The sequence below is a fragment of the Tachyglossus aculeatus genome, chromosome 22 (assembly GCF_015852505.1).
Source record: "Tachyglossus aculeatus isolate mTacAcu1 chromosome 22, mTacAcu1.pri, whole genome shotgun sequence".
NCBI lineage: Eukaryota > Metazoa > Chordata > Mammalia > Monotremata > Tachyglossidae > Tachyglossus > Tachyglossus aculeatus.
Window position 1 is genome coordinate 7,966,684 of NC_052087.1, and position 18,765 is coordinate 7,985,448.

The following is an 18,765-nucleotide window of genomic DNA, read 5'->3' on the forward strand; positions in this document are numbered from 1 at the left end:
TAGAACGCACCGAGAACATTTTGTAATGTAATGCGTTTTTCTTGAAGGAACTAATGTATGCTAATTAAATAAGACATATTTTAATCAATACACAGTCCAAGATGAAAAGTACCTGGAGAAGGGGCCAAAATCACATTGATAATATTGGTATGACTCTTCCGCTAACTTTCTCTCTATATGAAAACATACCTAGTATTTCTCTTCCTCTACTCATTCTTTAAGTGGGGCTGGTTTTTCATCTCATTCTATTCAATTCATTATACTCAAAACAAAAGGCAGTGTTTTACTACGAAAAACATTTTATAATACAAAGCAGTAAAAACAGCCTTTTGAAGTTCATTTATACATCCAAAAGTCAACCAATCCAGGTAAAAGAATTAGGTGCTTAAGGAGTAATCAAGCTCATTCTATCTCTACTGTAATTTAAAAATCAATACCTTCTTGTTCACTTGTGCTCAGTGTAACTTATGCAAATATTGTTACACTGTTTGACCACAATAAGATACTAACTCAGAATGCTTTGAACAAACTATCACTCTTGGCAAGAACTGTCCACGTAATGAGACGCTATAATAAAGATGTTTGTACTGCATCATTCTGTGACATACTCAACTTTGTTTTTATTATTTAAGCATTCTCCCTAGAATAAACACTTTTCAATACAGGATTTAAAAAGTAACCCTCTGCTTACGGAGATTGTGTTTTATCCACAAATGCTGTATGCCAAATTAAGTATACCCTTCACAAAAGTAAATATAGAAGTGACATCTCATATTGGAGAGTGAATAAACTGAAATTTAGAACGCAGAAAAATACAGCATACAGCTCGAGACTTTTATTCCTGGAGTTAGAAAATGAATATATCAATTTCCAACCCAATGAAATATTGCCATGGGGAGGCATTACTTGTAATACCACATCTTTCAGATGATAACAGAAAAACTTTAAACAACTTACTTCCCTAATTTAGTCTAGAAACAATTTTTGCCAAAATGTCATAAAAGCAAATCAAATACCGAACTAACTCGGATAAACAGGGAAGTAGGAGGAGAAGAGAGTCACTGAAGTGGCATACATACAAACAATAATTGCCCCCAAAGTTATTTTGTGTCTGTCTGTGTCTGGCAAATGTAGTAAGGTAAAACTAAACCTAATAAAACTTCCAAATAATGAACACAAAGCTAAACTTTTCAAGCCATCAGGGATACTAACACAAGAGAAGCAAGAATTTATTTAAAAAGGTGAACTTTCCTTGTTCCTATGTGAACCCCAGAACACTAAAAGCATGCCACGAATTTTCAAACCCAATTTATATTGGGCTAGGTACCACATTTTAATGACTAATTTAATTAACGCACAAACATCTGCATCTATTACAGAAGCAGAATGCCTAACCTACATCCATTTAGACTGTGGTCTGTGGAAACTGATTTGCTCTATGCCTACTATGAAAGGAGCAGAGTCATGGTATCTTTCCTAAAGAATATTATCTTATTCAACTGCCAGTTTCTGTCTAATGTATGAAACAATAGTTTGGTTATCTTGAGATTGTTGGGGTAGTTATTTTTTTTTTTTTTACTATGGATAAACATTTTCCATTCCACAAAACATTATATACATTACAATTAGATAGCCCCTTAGGTGAGCTGGCTTCTTTGCAATACCAGCACTCCAATGCAGTTCAAGTTCTGGTGATCCAGGTATCTTGTGTTAGAGTGGCACCAAGGAGCATATATGTCTGCATAAGTTCCACTCGGGTATTCACTCACCTGTTGCTTTTGTAGGCGTCTACTTGGATGGCTTAATTTAAGAGGGAAGAAATGATCCCACAGCCTGAATGAGGAACTCCTCGAGGTTTTGTTCAGACTATGTGTAGCAAAGAGGAAAAATCGCAACTAAACGCCGCAAAATGCATCACATACTACACACACACACAAACACACACGCGCACGCATACACAGCACTTCACTAAATGTCTTCCTTTTTGCAAGATGAAATAATTCAAAATATAGTACAAATAAAAATTCATATTTAATTATGTTCTATAATTTGTACTTTAAAGTTCAGCCAAAGCAGAAATAACTTAAGACTTGGGAGAATTTCAGGCCTTGAAACGACCTACTGAAATTAATTCTGTTTTTAAATTTCCTGAAAGAGATGTATTACATTCCAATAACATGTGGATCTCTCACCTCGCTGATACAAAATCCTGTCAATCCCTAGTTATAAAAGTGGAAATCAAATATTTTAAATGGTAGAATTCTAGGTAATTACAATAATGAATGTAACTGAGAAATTTAGTATTACATTAGCCTTAGTTAATATTTTAAAACAGTCATCTGAAAAGGCAAAACTTACATTCCTATTAGTTATATTAAAATGTTTTTACATTTTCACAATCATGGTGTAGGTAGGAGAATTTCTTTAAAGATCTAGTAGGCTTTGTCTTTAGAAGAATGGAATAATTTTTAACCTGCATAAAGTCACAAAAACTCCTTGGAAGTATGAACACACTTAGAGTCTGTGATGATGTATTAACTAAACAGCTGTACTTCAAACATGCACTTCAACAACATTTACATTTGAAATCGTCCCTCTCCACCTAGAGTATTTAACAACATTGGAGACAGACAAAATACCTTATTGTAACTAAGGTCACATTTCATTATTTTCAGAGCAGCCCATTCACATTAGTTTGTACGTATGAACAAAAAGAAAAATGAGTTCTAAATAAATGACACAGGAGGCAATAAATTGACACATGACAAGTAAATAAAAGGCTAAAGCACTCCAATACCATTGAAACTGTTTTAATGTTGTTGCAGTTCCATAATGCAACAATCATCATCTTGTAAGAAGACCCAAATTTTAGAATTCATTTTTAATTACTCCTTCACACCTATTTTACAGAATAAGGAAAGAGACACTTAAATTCTCCTTGTCCTGGCTGTGGCCATACCTAACTGAACTTATCTTCCACCACTGTAATGGAAATGTTAATTCCTAGCAAATGCTATATAAGAAAAGATAAAAATAAAATATTAACCTCTGCTTCAATGTACAGTTTCCAGAATCTGCCAGAACTGGGGAACTGGGCAACAAGGCGTTCATAGGTCTTCCGTGCTTTGTCTATAGGTTGATTCTAAAAGTGAAAACCAATAAACAGCATTTACAATATTATGATTTTGTAAATAGTGATTATTTTCTCCAGTACCAAATAGTGTGATTGGACCCATAGAGAAGGAAATGTAATCCTATGTCACTAAACCTGTGCCTCTCGAATGAGAATGCTCCAAGCGTCAAGGTCATATGGATTCTCTTCTAATTTCTTTTCAGCTTTCTTGACTTTCTCTGGGACATATTCTGCAGCCTGGAAAAAATAAGAGATAAATTTCCATGTAGCACGCCAGTTCCCCAGAAACAGTCACTAGTGTTTGGCATAGCAAAAGTGTTAACACAAAATGCTCATATGCACGTTTCCCCTCAGTGACAAATCAAGATCATCCCAATGTATTTTCAAAAAGGGGAAGAAACCTGGCATTTACCTAGTGAATAACTGTATTAAATATCAATCAATACCATGTATTGACCGCCTTCTCTGAGCAGAGCACTGTATTAAGCTTTTGGCAGAGTGTACTTTAATGGTACTCGTTTAGCGCTTATGATGTGCCAGACCACTGTACTAAGTGCTGGGGTGGATAAAAGCTAATCAGGTTGGACACAGTCCACGTCCCACATGGGGAATCACAGTCTTAATCCCCATTTTACAGATGAAGTAACTGAGGCACAGAGAAGTCAAGTGACTTGCCCAAGGTCACACAACAGTCAAGAGCATGGGACCCAGAGTCAAAACCTGGGTTCTAATCCCAGCTCTGCCGAGTGCCTGTTGTGTGACTGTGGGTAAGTCACTTCTTCACTTCCTTGTGCCACAGTTTCAACTATAAAATTGGAATACCCGTTCTCCCTCCTAGTCAGTGAGCCCCATGTCGGACAGGGACTGCGTCCGACTTGATTAACTTGTATCTACCCCAGTGCTTAGACCAGTGTCTAGCACACTGTAAACAACACACACACCATAAAAAAGTAGGCACTTAAAATACTACAATTATAATTATTTTTATTAAGAATGGATTTGGAAGGGAAGGCATGCAGTTCAGTCTTGTTTGTTGAGTCTGAGCTGGCAGAACATTCAAGTAGATTGTGAAGCAGCGTGGCTCAGTGGAAAGAGCCCAGGCTTTGGAGTCAGAGGTCATGGGTTCAAATCCCCGCTCCCCCACTTGTCAGCTGTGTTGCTTTGGGCAAGTCACTTAACTTCTATGCGCCTCAGTTACCTCAACTGTAAAATGGGGGTGAAGACTGTGAGCCCCCCGCGGGACAATCTGATCACGTTGTAACCTCCCCAGCGCTTAGAACTGTGCTTTGCACATAGTAAGTGCTTAATAAATGCTATTATTATTATCTGCTGTGCTAATGAGGTAGACCTGAGGGTAATCCCCAGAGAGGTGAGAATGGAAGACATGAAAACAGATAAGTTTGGGGTCTCATAACTTGTGTGGGACACCTGGTGATTAGAAACGGGTGAAAGACCCAACAAATCAAACTGAAAAGGCACATTTGGAGAGGTAGGTGAACCACAAGAGTGCTGTGCTGGCCAAACCAAGATCTGAGAGTGCCCCAGAGTTTGGGCATAAATATTGAAGGTGATTTGAGAGGCTAAGGATTAGGACAGAGTAGAGTTGTTAGACCTGGCTAGGAGGAGGTTCATTGGTGATTCTAAAGAAAGCGCTCAGTGGAACGATGGGGATGTAAACCTGACTGAAGGGAAACAGTGTGGACTAGTGGAAAGAGCACTTGTCTGGGAGTTACATCCAAATCCCAATCCTTAATCCTAGTCCTAATCCCAGCTATACCACTTGTCTGCTGTGTGACCTTGGACAAGTCGCTTCACTTCTTGGTCCCTCAGGGACCTCGTTTACAAAATGGGGATTGAGACTGTGAGCCCCCAAGTGGGATATGGGCTGCATCCAACCTCATTTACTTTTCTTCCACTCCCTTTAGTGTCACCCTGATTTACTCCCTTTATCACTGCCAAGGCACTTATGTACGTGAGGAACAGCGTGGCTCAGGGGAAAGAGCACGGGCTTGGGAGTCAGAGGTCATGGGTTCTAATCCCAGCTCTGCCGTTTGTCAGCTGTGTGACTTTGGGCAAGTTCATTCATTCAATCGTATTTATTGAGCGCTTACTGTGTGCAGAGCACTGTACTAAGTGCTTGGGAAGTACAAGTCGGCAACATATAGAGATGGTCCCTACCCAACAACAGGCTCACAGTCTAGAAGGGCCAAGTCACTTAACTTCTCTGTGCCTCAGTTACCTCATCTGTAAAATGGGGCTTAAGACTGTGAGCCCCACATGGGACAACCTGATCACCTTGTATCCACCCCAGCGCTTAGAACAGTGCTTTGCACATAATAAGCGCTTAACAAATGCCATTATTATTATTACTATATGTAATTTACTTATATTCCTGTCTCTAGACTGTAAACTCATTGAGGGGAGGGAATGTGTCTGTTACACTGTACTCTTCCCAAGCACGCAGTTCGGTGCTCTGCACACAGTAAGCCCTCAATTAGTAATTACCCCAGTGCTTAGTACAGTAACTGGCACATAGTAAGCACCTAACAAATACCATAAAAAGTAGTAAGTGAAGGCAGCACGTATATACAATCTGCTAAAGAAGTATGGACAAGAATAGGAGGAAGAGATGGAGCAATAGCTAAGGGTTCGAGAAGGTTTTTTAAAAATAGGGGAGACCTGGGCATACTTGAAAGCAGTAGGGAAAGAGTTGTTTGAGAGTGAAAGGCTGAAAATAGTGGCATGAGTGGGAAACCAAGTGGGAGGTGCTTTTAAGAGCTGAAAGGTAATAGGGTCAGAGGCCAAGGAAAGGGAGGATATTTAATGAGCAGGCAAGAGGAGAAAGAGGAAGGAGTATATTGTCTGATATGCAACTATTTCCCCACTGCAATTTAGACAAAGTCTAAAGTCGAAGCAAATATAAAACTCACTGACCTCTGCTGATTTCAGCATTTCTACAATTGAACATTTCATGACATTGTTCCACAGAAACTAACACCTTCCAAGCCTCATACTTTCATAAAATTGGTATAATAGTTTCTCAGCTTTTGCTTTCCTCTTCCAAAATTCCCCAAAGCACAGAATTGACAGTTTTATTGGATACTGGATATCCTACAATCTATTTATGCTCAGCTCTTGCCAAACAATCCTTACTTCTACTTTGGTCATTGGCTTGATCCTGCTGTCATTGGCTAGAAAGTGATCATTGGGGGGCAGGGCCAGTTGGGGTAATAGAGCCAGGTGGATGTGTGCCCATTAGTATTCCCTCTCCTGTCCTTCCCATCTAGCCAGAATCCCCATCTTTCCTGATTAATTTCTACATCTGAGTCCTGTGACCTAGTCCCTGGCTTTCCTGTCCCCATGGAGGGCTTTGGACAGTTCTCTCCCTCTCCCAGGAAAACAGTGACTCTCTCCTCTAACCTTACTACCTGGTTCTGCATCCCAGCAGGGACGAGGAGAGTTGCCCAGGATATTCCGGTGAATGGGAGGAGTCAACCAGAGTGAGCTCCGTGAAGAAGTGAGGTAGCAACATTTAGGACTCAAATGCAGAAGCCCACTGAAAGAGGCTCTTGGACTCAGATTACTAAATGATACTGGTACTGTTTCCAACCTGCTTGGCCAACAGAGATTTGACTAGTCTAGATCAACGAAGTGACGTGGCAGAAACTGTGCCTTAACAATAATAACTGTGCCATTTGTTAAGCTTTTACTGTTGAGGCAGGATAATCAGACTGGAAGGTACAGGGCTCATAGTGAAAGGGGGTGCTCTCCCCAGTGCTTAGCATAATGTTCTGCACATGGCAGGCACTTAAATGATGTCTACTGAATGACTCAAGAACTTCCTATAGTTAAAATCGAGCCGGGAGAGTTCAAGAAAAGAATTCTGCCAAGCAGGCCAATACTCTGATAGAACCTGGAGACTGACGGAACATGCCGCATTCTAAATAGAATGATCAAAATAATTATTGTGACACTAACCGGACAAAGATTCAGTTATCTGAATTACGGAGGAAGGGTGGCACGGGTTAAGGATGACTCCTGGGTAACTCAAAACTTTATTATAGCCAAAATTGTAGTTTCACTTTTACCAAACACTTTCCATGGGCTGCCAATAAAGAGTAAAATAAAATTTCCTTTAATTCCCCTGGTGAAGATCTGAGTAATGAAAAGCTCAAAATGACTGCATCAGGAGACAGTAACAGAGGCTAAAGAATCAGTCCCTGAATATCTGAGTTAAGATTTTATCTTCTATTTTAGAAAAAAAATCACAGAGATCACATTAAAATCCTACTTTAAAGGTATACAAAATGTCCTTCATGGATCAGTAAACATAAAACCCAATAACTGCATTCTTAGAAAACCCCACTTATGCAAATTGTTTCTTCTGAATCACTGCAGCAAAATGAGAGGTTGGGTGTGCAAGGATTCAGGATTTTCGTATTTTAAAAACAAACTGGCATTTAGATAACCTTCAGCATTACAAAGGAGACTTCCCACATTAAAGATCTGAAATGCTTGCTAAAAATGACTGTTCTTTAACACCTCCTTTAGTGAAGGCATGGGAGAATGGACGTAGGCCCAAGTTAATAAGGCATTTAATCATCCCTTGCACTAACGGGATTATGGACGGTCAGGCTACAAAGCCAATGACATACTCTGATTTTAAGTATCAGAAATCAATCAATCATATTTATTGAGCACTATGTGCAAAGCACTGTACTAGGCACTTGGGAGAGTACAATACAATAGAAATTATCCGACATATCTAGAATATCTAGACACACATCTAGACACAGTCTAGAGTATCACATTCTAGTGAGTCCGTCTTCTAGACTGTGAGCCCGTTGTTGGGTAGGGACCATCTCTATATGGTGCCGACTTGTGCTTTCCAAGCGCTTAGTACAGTGCTCTGCACACATTAAGCACTCAATAAATACGACTGAATGAATGAATGAATGTTGCCTGCCAATAACAAGCTTGCAGTCTAGAGGGGGAATAAAATATGATAAAATGCTCAACAGTTCACTTAAATCCCTTTCAGTGTAGGAAGTAAACCCTGCAGAGCTTGGTTCGGATAAGAAAGCTGTTGCGTGGCTTAGCGGAAAGAGCACGAACTTGGGAGTCAGACAACGTGAGTTCTAATCCCGGGCTCCGCCGCTTATCTGCTGTGTGACCTTGGGCAAGCCACTTAACTTCTCCGTGCCTCAGCTACCTCATCTGTAAAATGGGGATTAAGACTGGGAGCCCCATGTAGATACAAGGAACCTGATTACCTTGTATCTACCCCAATGCTTAGAACAGTGCTTGGCACTTAGTAAGCGCTTAACAAATACCATAATTATGATTATTTTGCTGTGGTGGCAGTGGTGCCTGGTCCACATCTCCCATTCTGACTCCTCTCTGAGGCCTTGGAATGAGTGTCTAACACACTCTAGGCACCAAAGAGGTTGGAAGAAGAGTCAAGCTGACAGCCCATTTTTCAAAAAACGTTAACCTCAAAAACACAAATCTCTAAAAACTATAGTCAACTTGAAACAGGGAGAGTCCATAGAGGGCTTCAACTTCCCATTATCTAAATCAACCAGACTCACAGCAAAAATGGAGGGCTTTCATTAGCAGCATGGTGTTTTGCAGACAGTAAGCACTCAATAAAAACAACTGAATGGATAGAGCACAGGCTTGAGAGTCAGAAGGACTTCAACGCTTAGAACTGTTTGACACACAGTAAGTGCTTTACAAATGCCAGTTTTTTTTTAAAAAAGGACCTGGGTTCTAATCCAGCAGTTAGGTCTTAGAAGCAGGAGACAAATTATTTATTTTTTCAAATGGTATTTGATAAGCCCCATGTGTGCCCCATGTGGGACATGGACTGTGTCCAACCTGATTAGCTGGATTAGGGATTAGTGCCTGGCACAAAGTAGCATTTAACAAATACCACGATAATAAAAGAAGTTCACCCAAACTGAGGTTAGATAAGATATTCAGAAAAAAAATGTTCCGTTAACCTGCCCAACGTAACTAGATCCAATTTTGTTTGATTACCTTATACCTAGTTTGGATAAATGGACTTTCTTTGACAATTTAGTGGGCAACTGCTTCAATGGCATTACCCTTTAAAATAATTTTCAACAAAAAAACTCTGAAACCTGGCATTACGAACTAAATTTTATATACTAAAAGCTATGAACAAAAATTGTATATACTACTCTCTCCCTCTCTTTCTGACAGACTTTCCCAAGATGACATCCTACACTGGACCACAAGCAGGAGGAGCAGGGGGGTGAAAAAAAGAGGGAGAAAAAACAGAAGCTTCAAGTGCTGCCTTCCAAACCACTTCAGCAAAATCTGGAGGCAGGGTTGAGACTGCAACTGTAACCCCCAAAACCCCACCTTCTAGCTTTAAAACGGAAAGCAGCAACCACAGCTGATTTAAATACCTACTTGGTCCGGCTACTGAATACTTCTTGCTGCCGTCCTCAAAGTACTTATTTGCCTCTCTGGCAAAAACCAATAAGTAGGAAATTTTTGCTGCCTGCCATCATTAAGCTTTTACTAACCAAATGCAAACCATTTGTGCACTGCAAAGGGAGAAGATGACTACTCCATGAGACACATGCATGCAAACATACACTTCGAACAACAAAAACACAGTCTTGCCATCTAGGAGTCTGCTATTTCTTTGGGGTTTCTAGTATTCTACAACAATACTAGCAATGCCAGCTCCACAGCAGTTTTTTTCGGGGTGTGTGTGGGGGGAGTGGGTGGTGTGTGTGTGTGTTTTCTTTTTTTAATTCAGGTAATATACATAGGCTGTTAAGGTTAATAGCCCTTAATTTCTCACACTAATGGAGGGGAGCAAGGAGAACACTATTAAATGAAGATAGCTTGAAACAATTAAACCACAGGAGAGAGGGAATGTGAGATGGCATCCTTGAAGAAAATGCAGCCTGGAAAAAGCTACTGTTGGGCAGAAGCTGCAGCACTGAAAAGGTTCATTCATTCATTCAACTGTATTTATTGAGCCCTATGTACAGAGCACTGTACTAAGCACTTGGGAGAGTACAAAATAATAATAAACAGGCACATTCCCTGCCTACAATATGCTTACATTCTAAAGGTTGAGAAAGGCTCACTTTAAAGAGAAAAAAATGGACTGGAAAATGCATTTATAGGTAGTTGAGGCACTATAAAATAATTGAATGCGAAAATGAGATACAGAATAAATCATTTCTCCCAAGAACATGGGGAGAAATTCATTAGTCTCAACCCAGACAGACCTCTAAAAACAAATGAAGGCGAACCAAAAAAACAGAACACTAGGACCTAGTTACAACATTCAAAGAACCAAGAAATGTATTTTGTTAGCTGAATTGTCGTTTAAATGGATAAAACCCATAGTCAGCATTTCATGTCTGATTTTCTAGGACCAGGAGAGGTATCATTGTTGTTGTTATTATTAAGACACCTACTATGTGCCAAGCACTACTAAGCATTGGGATAGACACCAGAGAATCAGATCAATATAGTCCCTGCCTCCATGGAATTCCCAGTCTAAGGGGAAGAAAGAGAACAGGTATTTAATTCCCATTTTAGAGATGAGGAAACTGTCTTGTCCACGGCCATGCAGCAGACAAGTGGTGATGCTGGGGACAGAAACCAGGTCTCCTGACTTCCAGGCTTGTGCTCTTTCCACTAGACCACACTGCTTCTCTCCCTAGGCCATGCTAATACTTAAAGCTAGAGGAATGGAGAATGCAGAACAGAGCCTACAAAGAAAAGGAGGATGAGGTAAAGGAGAGAAACCCAGATTTAAGTTGATCAAGCGAGCTGATGGAGAGGAAGATAAAGCAGTGGAGGTACACAATCCATTCAAGGATTTGGGATGGGAACAGGGAGATGGACAAAAGCCAGAGGGTCAAGTGGGTCATGAGACGCCCTCTTCAATCTGTGGGCAGGAGACTCGGCTTGTTTGTTTGAAGGCAGAGGGGAAGGGGTCAGATATCAGATATCAAGAGAAACAGTGTGGTCTAGTGGAAGGAGCACAGGCCTAGGAGTCAGGAGAACCAGGTTCTAATCCCACCTCTACCACCCACCTGCTTTGTGTTCTTTGTCAATTCACAACTTCTCTGCTTCAGTTTCCTCAGCTCTAATATGAGGGGCTACATATTCCTGTTCTCTCCTATTTTGACTGTAAGCCCCCACATGAGACAAGGACTGTGTCCAACCTGATTATCTTTTTTCCTGAGTGCTTAGTATTGGGTTTGGCACATAGTAAGGGCTTACCATATACTACAATACTACAAATACTACTTATAACACCCCTATATTTGTAGATGCAAATATTTTTTAAAGGTGTAGAAAGGCCAAGGCAAAGATTGAACAGTTAGATTTTCAGAGGAGAGAGCTCCTTTTGGGAGATGGCTAGTCGAATTTAGACATGGGGAATAAGACAACTCTTTTTTATGGTATTTGTTAAGCACTTACTATGTACCAGGCACTGTTCTAAGAGCTGGGGAAGATACAAGGGAATCAGGTTGGACACAGTCCATGTCCCACATGGGGCTCACACAGCATTAATCCCCATTTTACAGATGAGGTAACTGAGACCCAGAAAAGTTAAGTTACTTGCCCAAGGTCACCCAGAAGACAAGTGGCAGAGCGAGGGCTAGAACCCAGGTCCTTCAGACTCCCAGGCCCGTGCTCTATTTACTAGGACATCCTGCTTCTCATTGAGGAGGCAAAAATAGTCTTTTACCTCTCCCTCCATTGTGGGCAACTTCCTTTCATCCTGGACCTATTCCTTTATTCTCTTTATTCCACCTGTCCATCACCACCAAGACTTGGCCGCCTTGCCTCTCTGTCCAGAGGGACTCTCACCTCTTTTCATTCCCAACTCGTGAGGAAAGACAGAGTAATCTGTCCACTTTCTGCTCTCTGTTACGACTTCTGGACTCTCTTACCACCTCCACTCACTCACTCTATCACCCAAGACTATGAGCCCGTTGTTGGGTAGGGATTGTCTCTCGCCGAATTGTACTTTCCAGGCGCTTAGTACAGTGCTCTGCACACAGTAAGCGCTCAATACATTTGACTGAATGAATGAATCCAATTCCACATAATTCACCTCGACCCCTACTTCGGAACAGGCTATTACCACCAAGTGCTAAGACACAGTACTGAATTTCTGGACAGTTTTAGCACCTCTCTCTAGTTCCCACTCCATTGCATCACCTGCACTGAACACCTGGACGCCATCAAATGTTATACTGCCCTAGAGTCTTTGACAACAACCTCTTCCTTTACTCCTTCCCAAACCACCATCTTGAGGCTAAGGTAGGAATTTCCACCGGCACAGTCTTTCCCAGCACTTAGTGCACTGCTCTGCACACAGTAAATGCTTAATAAACACCATTACTACTAAAATAGATCGAGGGAAGTAATGGTATATAAAGATATGGGACACTTGCCCTCCCTCTGAATTGCCCAAGGGCACAAAGCAGACAAGTGGAAGAGCTAGGATTAGAACCCAGGTCTCCTGACTCCCACTCCTGTGCCCTTTCCACTAGATCAAATCAATTCTCTAATGATTCTGGTACCTTCCCTGGGGGATTACAGAGGAGATGAATATAGCTGCCCACGCCACTCCCATCTTACTTTCCTCCCACTGTTTCCAGGAGGCTGAGGTTGCTACTGCTGCAGCCAGAAACCACCTAAGACTGGTGTCATTACATTGCATCATTCATTGCCCAATAGAGAGATACCTGTTTCTACAATACTGTCACATTCCTGAGGAATACAACCCAGATCTAGATTATGCCTGCACTTTGCTAAATAATAATAATAATAATAATAACGGCATTTATTAAGCGCTTACTATGTGCAAATCACTGTTCTAAGCGCTGGGGAGGTTACAAGGTAATCAGGTTGTCCCACAGGGGGCTCCCAGTCTTCACCCCCATTTTACAGATGAGGTAATTGAGGCACAGAGAAGTTAAGTGACTTACCCAAAGTCACACAGCTGACAATTGGCAGAGCTGGTATTTGAACCCATGACCTCTGACTCCAAAGCCCATGCTCTTTCCCACTGAGCCACGCTGCACCTCAGCACCTTGAACAAGGCCTCCATTCCCTGCTGTCCATCAGTGCTCCAATCCTACTTCTCCATAAACTTCAGTCTCTCTGTCACAATTTTTTATTGCTATTTAAGTGTTTGCTATGTGCCAGGCACTGAACTAAGCGCTGGGGTAGATACAAGCTAATCAGGTTGGACACAGTCCATGTCCCACATGGGGCTCACAGTCTTAATCCCCATTTTACAAGAGATAACAGGCACAGAGAAGTGATTTACCCAAAGTCACACCCAGCAGACAAGTGGTGGAGCTGGGATTAGAACCTGGGTCAGAAGGACTCACTGGACCATGCTCTATCTACTAGGCCACCCTGCTCCTCAAGCTCTTTGCTCCTATAGGCATTTGCCATGGCCTGTTGTACTAGGATTTGTACCCTTTATTCACCCCACCCCCATCCCCTCAGCATTTATATACATATCGGAATTTATTTTCATGTCTGTCTCCTCCTCTAGAATGTGAGCTGGGAACGTTTCTACCAATTGTTATAATGTACTCTCCCAACCCCTTAGTACAGTGTTCTGCACACAGTCAATACGATTGATTGACTGCAGTGGCAACTGGCAAAACAACTCTTCCCATATGACAAAAACAAAGGCTGAAAATTTTAACGTGATGCAATTTATTCAGTTATATCATGGCCACTGAAAAACTAAGGGACTGAATTTAAGAAAAAGACATTTGTCAACGGTAGACTACTGTATACCCATAAAATAGGAAGTTACATCTACCTTCTTAAAATACCAGATTAGCACTAATACATCTTTTTTCCTACACCTGTCAAGGTCCAGGTGTGTTTCGTCAGCTGTAAAATATGGGGATTTAACATCTGTTCTCCCTCCTACTTAGACTGTGAGCCCCATAGTCCAAGCTGATTACCCAGCGCTTAGAACAGTGTTGGACACATAGAAATCACTTGCAACACAGGTTTACTCCTCTTGAACTTTCTACTTCCCAGGCCCTACTTCTTCAGGCCTGGTCTATGAGGGAAATAATGCTGGTGTCCATACAAAGAGAACTAACATCTTCCATTTCCTCAAGACAACAGGAGATGTCCCCAAGGTTCTTAAGACAGGGAAGCCAATCGCATATGACTTTGGGAGTTAGGACTGACATTCAGTGAACTACCTTTTATCTTAGAACACCATCTATTTGGATTATACGTGAAGCTGGCTCCACCCCATCCAATCTTCCAAGGCTTTCCACACAACAAATCTGCCCTTCCCTTCCCCAAGAGAAAAGCCTCAGGTTTTCTCTGCCAAACTCCCTTTCCCTGAGCATGTTGCTCCTCCAAACCCACCCCCCACCTCACCCCAGTCGCAGACCCATTTTGACAATCTCCGGGCAAGGAAGCCCCCAAATAAATACAACTTGCATGGATCCAGTGCAAAGCAGTGTGTGTGTGGTTGAGATGCAGGGGAGTGAGCCTTGGGTATGTGCACAGCAAAGGACCAGGAGACCTGAAGGCATAAGGAGAGTCAGCTGGAAGGCCAGAGTGAGACTACTTCCCAGGTGATTGTACATCATTAAATTACAATTCAAGCAAGGGTGATTCTGCCCTGGGGCATGGAACCATTACATGGAACCAATTAATCTGTTCAGTACTTGGATGCAGAGTACTGCAATAAGTGCTTGGGAGAGTACAATACTGATGGTATCTGTGAAGCGCTTACTAAGTGCCAGGCACTGTACTAAGCACTGGGGTGAATACAAGCAAATCGGGTTAGACAGTCCCCATCCCACATGGGGCTCAGTCTTAATCCCCATTTTCCAGATGAGGGAACTGAGGTCCAGAAGTGAAGTGACTTGCCCACAGTGGCAGAGCAGACAGGCGGTGGAGCCGGCATTAGAACCCATGACCTTCTGTCTCCCAGGCCTATGCTCTAGCCACTATGCCATGCTGCTTCTCCAACAGTATACACATGAGCCCTGTGCTCAAGAAACTTGTAAATCTAGCCAGGGAGTGAGCCCCCCTCACAAGGGACAGGGAAAATGTCTAATTCTCACCCATGTATGCTCTCCCGGCGCTTAGTACAGTGCTCTGCCCACAGTTACGTGCTTAATTCATTCATTCAATCGTATTTATTGAGCACTTACTGTGCGCAGAGCCCTGTACTAAGCGCTTGGGAAGTACAAGTTGGCGACATATAGAGACAGTCCCTATCCAATCGCAACTGCATGGGAGATCACTGGTTTGACTAGACATGGAGTAAAATTAAGAACAGTAAAGCTCTCCACTGGCAATCTTAATACTGGGAATGAGAGCAAAACAAATCTATAGTTCTGTTGCTATTCGCTTAGTTTTCTTTCTCCCCCCAAAAAGCTGGTTTAACTGTAAGGGTTTTTTTTCCCTAATACTGTATCAGAGAGCATTACGGAAGAAATTCCATCGTTACATGTCATTGGTTAGATGTATCTAAATGATATAGAGATATGCACATAAGTGCTACACGGTTTTCTTTCATTCATGTGCTTGGGAGGCAAGCAAGAGCTGAAATGGCAGCTGTGGATATATGAACTGGGGGCGGATTTAGGGAAGGCCTCCTGCAGAAGTGTTTCTGGAGGGCTTTAATGAGCCAAGTTATGATCTGCTGGACTTGAATGGGGAGGGAGTTCCAGGAAGGGTAAGAGCAGAAGTTAGTGTCATGAGAAGCACGAACATGGCTCAGCTTGGAGAGTGTGAATAATAATAATAATGGCATTTGTTAAGCACTTACTATGGGCAAAGCACTGTTCTAAGCGCTGGGGAGGATACAAGGTGATCAGGTTGTCCCACGTGGGGCTCACAGTCTTAATCCCCATTTTACAGATGAGGTAACTGAGGCACAGAGAGAAGTTAAGTGACTTGCCCAAAGTCACACAGCTGACAACTGGCAGAGCCAGGACTTGAACCCATGACCTCTGACTCCCAAGCCCGTGCTCTTTCCACTGAGCCACGCTGCTTCTCTAAGTGAAGTGGGACAATGGGAAGGGAGTGGAGAAGTATGCGGGAGAAAAGTAAATGAGTGCCTTGAAGTCAATCATCAGGAGTTCCAGTTTGATGTGGAAAGGAATGGGTAGCTAAGAGATCCGTGTGCAGAACGATATTTCAGAAAACTGATTGGGGCAGTAGAGTGAATATGGATTGGAGAGGGACGATTAGAGACAAGAGAACAGTGAAGAGACTAGTGCAGTAGCCACAAAATGCTAAGTACCTGGACCAGCTTGGTGGATGTTTGGGACAGAGGAAAGGGCAGATTCTAGAACTATGGAGGGAGAACCAGCAGAATTTGGCAATAAACCAAGTATGGAGAAGATAGAAAATTCAAGAATAATGCCATTGTTCAGGGCTTGAGACAGGGGGGAGAATGGTGGTATTATGTACTGCAATGGGAAATTTAAAAGGAGGAAAGGATTTAGGAGGCAAGATTAATTCAGGTTTTGACATACTGAACTTGAGGTGCTGGTGGGTCATCCTGTTAGAGATGTCCTGGAGGCAGGAGGATATGCACAACTGAAGAGGATGTGAAGGAAGTAGTTGAATCCATGAAAATGGAACGGGTTCCACAAGGAAGTGAGAAAATTGAAAAGAGAAGGGGGCCCCGAATAAGAGCCTCGAGGAACACCCAGTTGACTGTGGTAGGAAGAGAAGTCAGTGAAAAAGACTGAGAAAGAACAGTCAGAGAGGTAAGCGGAAAACCAGCATGTCACTAAAACCAAGGTTAGATAATGATTCCAGGAGAAGGGAATGGTCTGCAGTGTCAAAGGTCAAAGGCAGCCAAGGGGTTGATGAATGGGACAGAGTCCACTGGATTTGCCAAAAACATGGTCAAATGGAGACCACAGAAAAGAAAGAGTGGTCTCAGAGGAGTGAAGGGGATGGCAACCGGATTGTAGTGAATCAAGAAGTTGGAGGAGAGGGAAGGGAGGTAGTGGATGCAAACAATTCATTAGAGAAGTTGGAGCAGGAATGGGAGTAGGAAATGAGATAGATGTTACAGATGAATCTTAAATTTCTTTACAGAAAGCGTTATTTTAAAGTACAAACCAACTTTTAACAGTGCTGGATGGATTCAAGGGCAGAAAGCGTGCATAATTTATTGCCAAGCAATGAATACCAGGTGTTCTACAGAGAGGAATAGATCTCTGCAAATATTTTTTTTAAATCAACTTCAGAGGGCTAGAATGTCAGTAACTGGGTCTAGCACAGATTTGAATGGGACCACAAGGTAGTCCGGGTGGCTGGGGTTTGGGGAATCAATTCTTATGTTATGCCAACTGGAATCAATTAATGGTAGTTGAGTGTTTACTGTATGCAGAACCCTGTAATGATGGTTTTTGTTAAGCGCTTACTATGTGCAGAGCACTCTTCTAAGCGCTGGGTTAGATACAAGGTTATCAGATTGTCCCACGTGGGCTCACAGTCTCGATCCTCATTTTACAGACAAGGGAACTGAGGCACAGGGAAGTGAAGTGACTTGCCCAAAGTCACACAGCTGACAAGTGGTAGAGCCGGGATTAGAACCCACGACCTCTGTACTAAGCACTAGGAAGAATGTAACAGCATTGGTTGGCAAATTCCCTGCTGGCATGGAGCTTACATTCTAGAGGGAGATAGAAATTAAAATAAATTACAGATAGGTACATAAGTGCTATGGGGCTGAGAGTGGAGGGTATTGTACTCTCCCAAGCGCTTACTACAATGCTCTACACACACTAAGCGCTCAATAAATACATGGGGATTCAATGCCAATTTTCTTTGCCTTCTTAAACTGTGAGCCTCATTTGGGAAAGGGACTGTGTACCTTGAATCTACCCGAGTGCTTAGTACAGTGCTTAGCACACAGTAAGCACTTAAATGCCACAATTATTATTATTATTACTGGAGGAGATATGACTTTGGTACATCCAAGTGCAGAGGCAATGCAGGAGAGGGAGTAGGAGAAATGAGGGAAGGTCTCGGAGGAGATATGATTTTAATAGGGCTTTGAAGGTGGGGTGAGTGGTTGTCTATTGTTTATGATGGGGGAGAAGGGTCTAGACCAGAAGGAGGATGTGGGCAAGGGCTCAATAGTGAGACAGACACAACAAACCTCCTCTCAATTCCCTAGATTTGTGATATTGGAGCATTTCCTTTATATACAACAAATTGCAGCCTTAATTGGTCCTTTATGGAAATTGAAACTCTGCAAAAGCCTTATTTTGGACTAGAACTATGAGCAACACAAGCAAAGGTCTAAGTAAAATAAGCTTAAAGACCTATTTTGTAACCAAATGGATCTACTTTAAACTTCGTTAATGGAAATAGGGCACAATAGAAGCAGCATGGCCTAGCTAGAAGCCACAAGGACCTGGGCTCTAATCCCAGCTCCAGCATTTGTCTGCACTGTGGCCTAGGGCAAGTCACTTCACTTCTCTGGGCCTCAATTACTTCACCTGTAAAAATGGGGATTAAGACTGTGCGTCCTAGGTGGGGCTTGGATTGTGTCTAACCTGATTGCGCTGTATCTAACACAGAGCTTAGTA

The 18,765-nt window shown here is 42.1% G+C and overlaps 1 protein-coding gene across 1 annotated transcript in view; it reads right to left on the reverse strand.

Moving 5' to 3' along the window:
• CSTF3 (cleavage stimulation factor subunit 3) overlaps positions 1 to 18,765 on the reverse strand; it is an 80,851-nt gene that overhangs the window by 55,894 nt on the left and 6,192 nt on the right. The window contains exons 2-3 of the mRNA XM_038764596.1: positions 3,269 to 3,370; positions 3,047 to 3,142 (exon numbers count right to left, since the gene is read on the reverse strand). Coding sequence (XP_038620524.1) covers positions 3,047 to 3,142; positions 3,269 to 3,370 — 198 coding nt within the window. The remainder of the gene's footprint in view (positions 1 to 3,046; positions 3,143 to 3,268; positions 3,371 to 18,765) is intronic.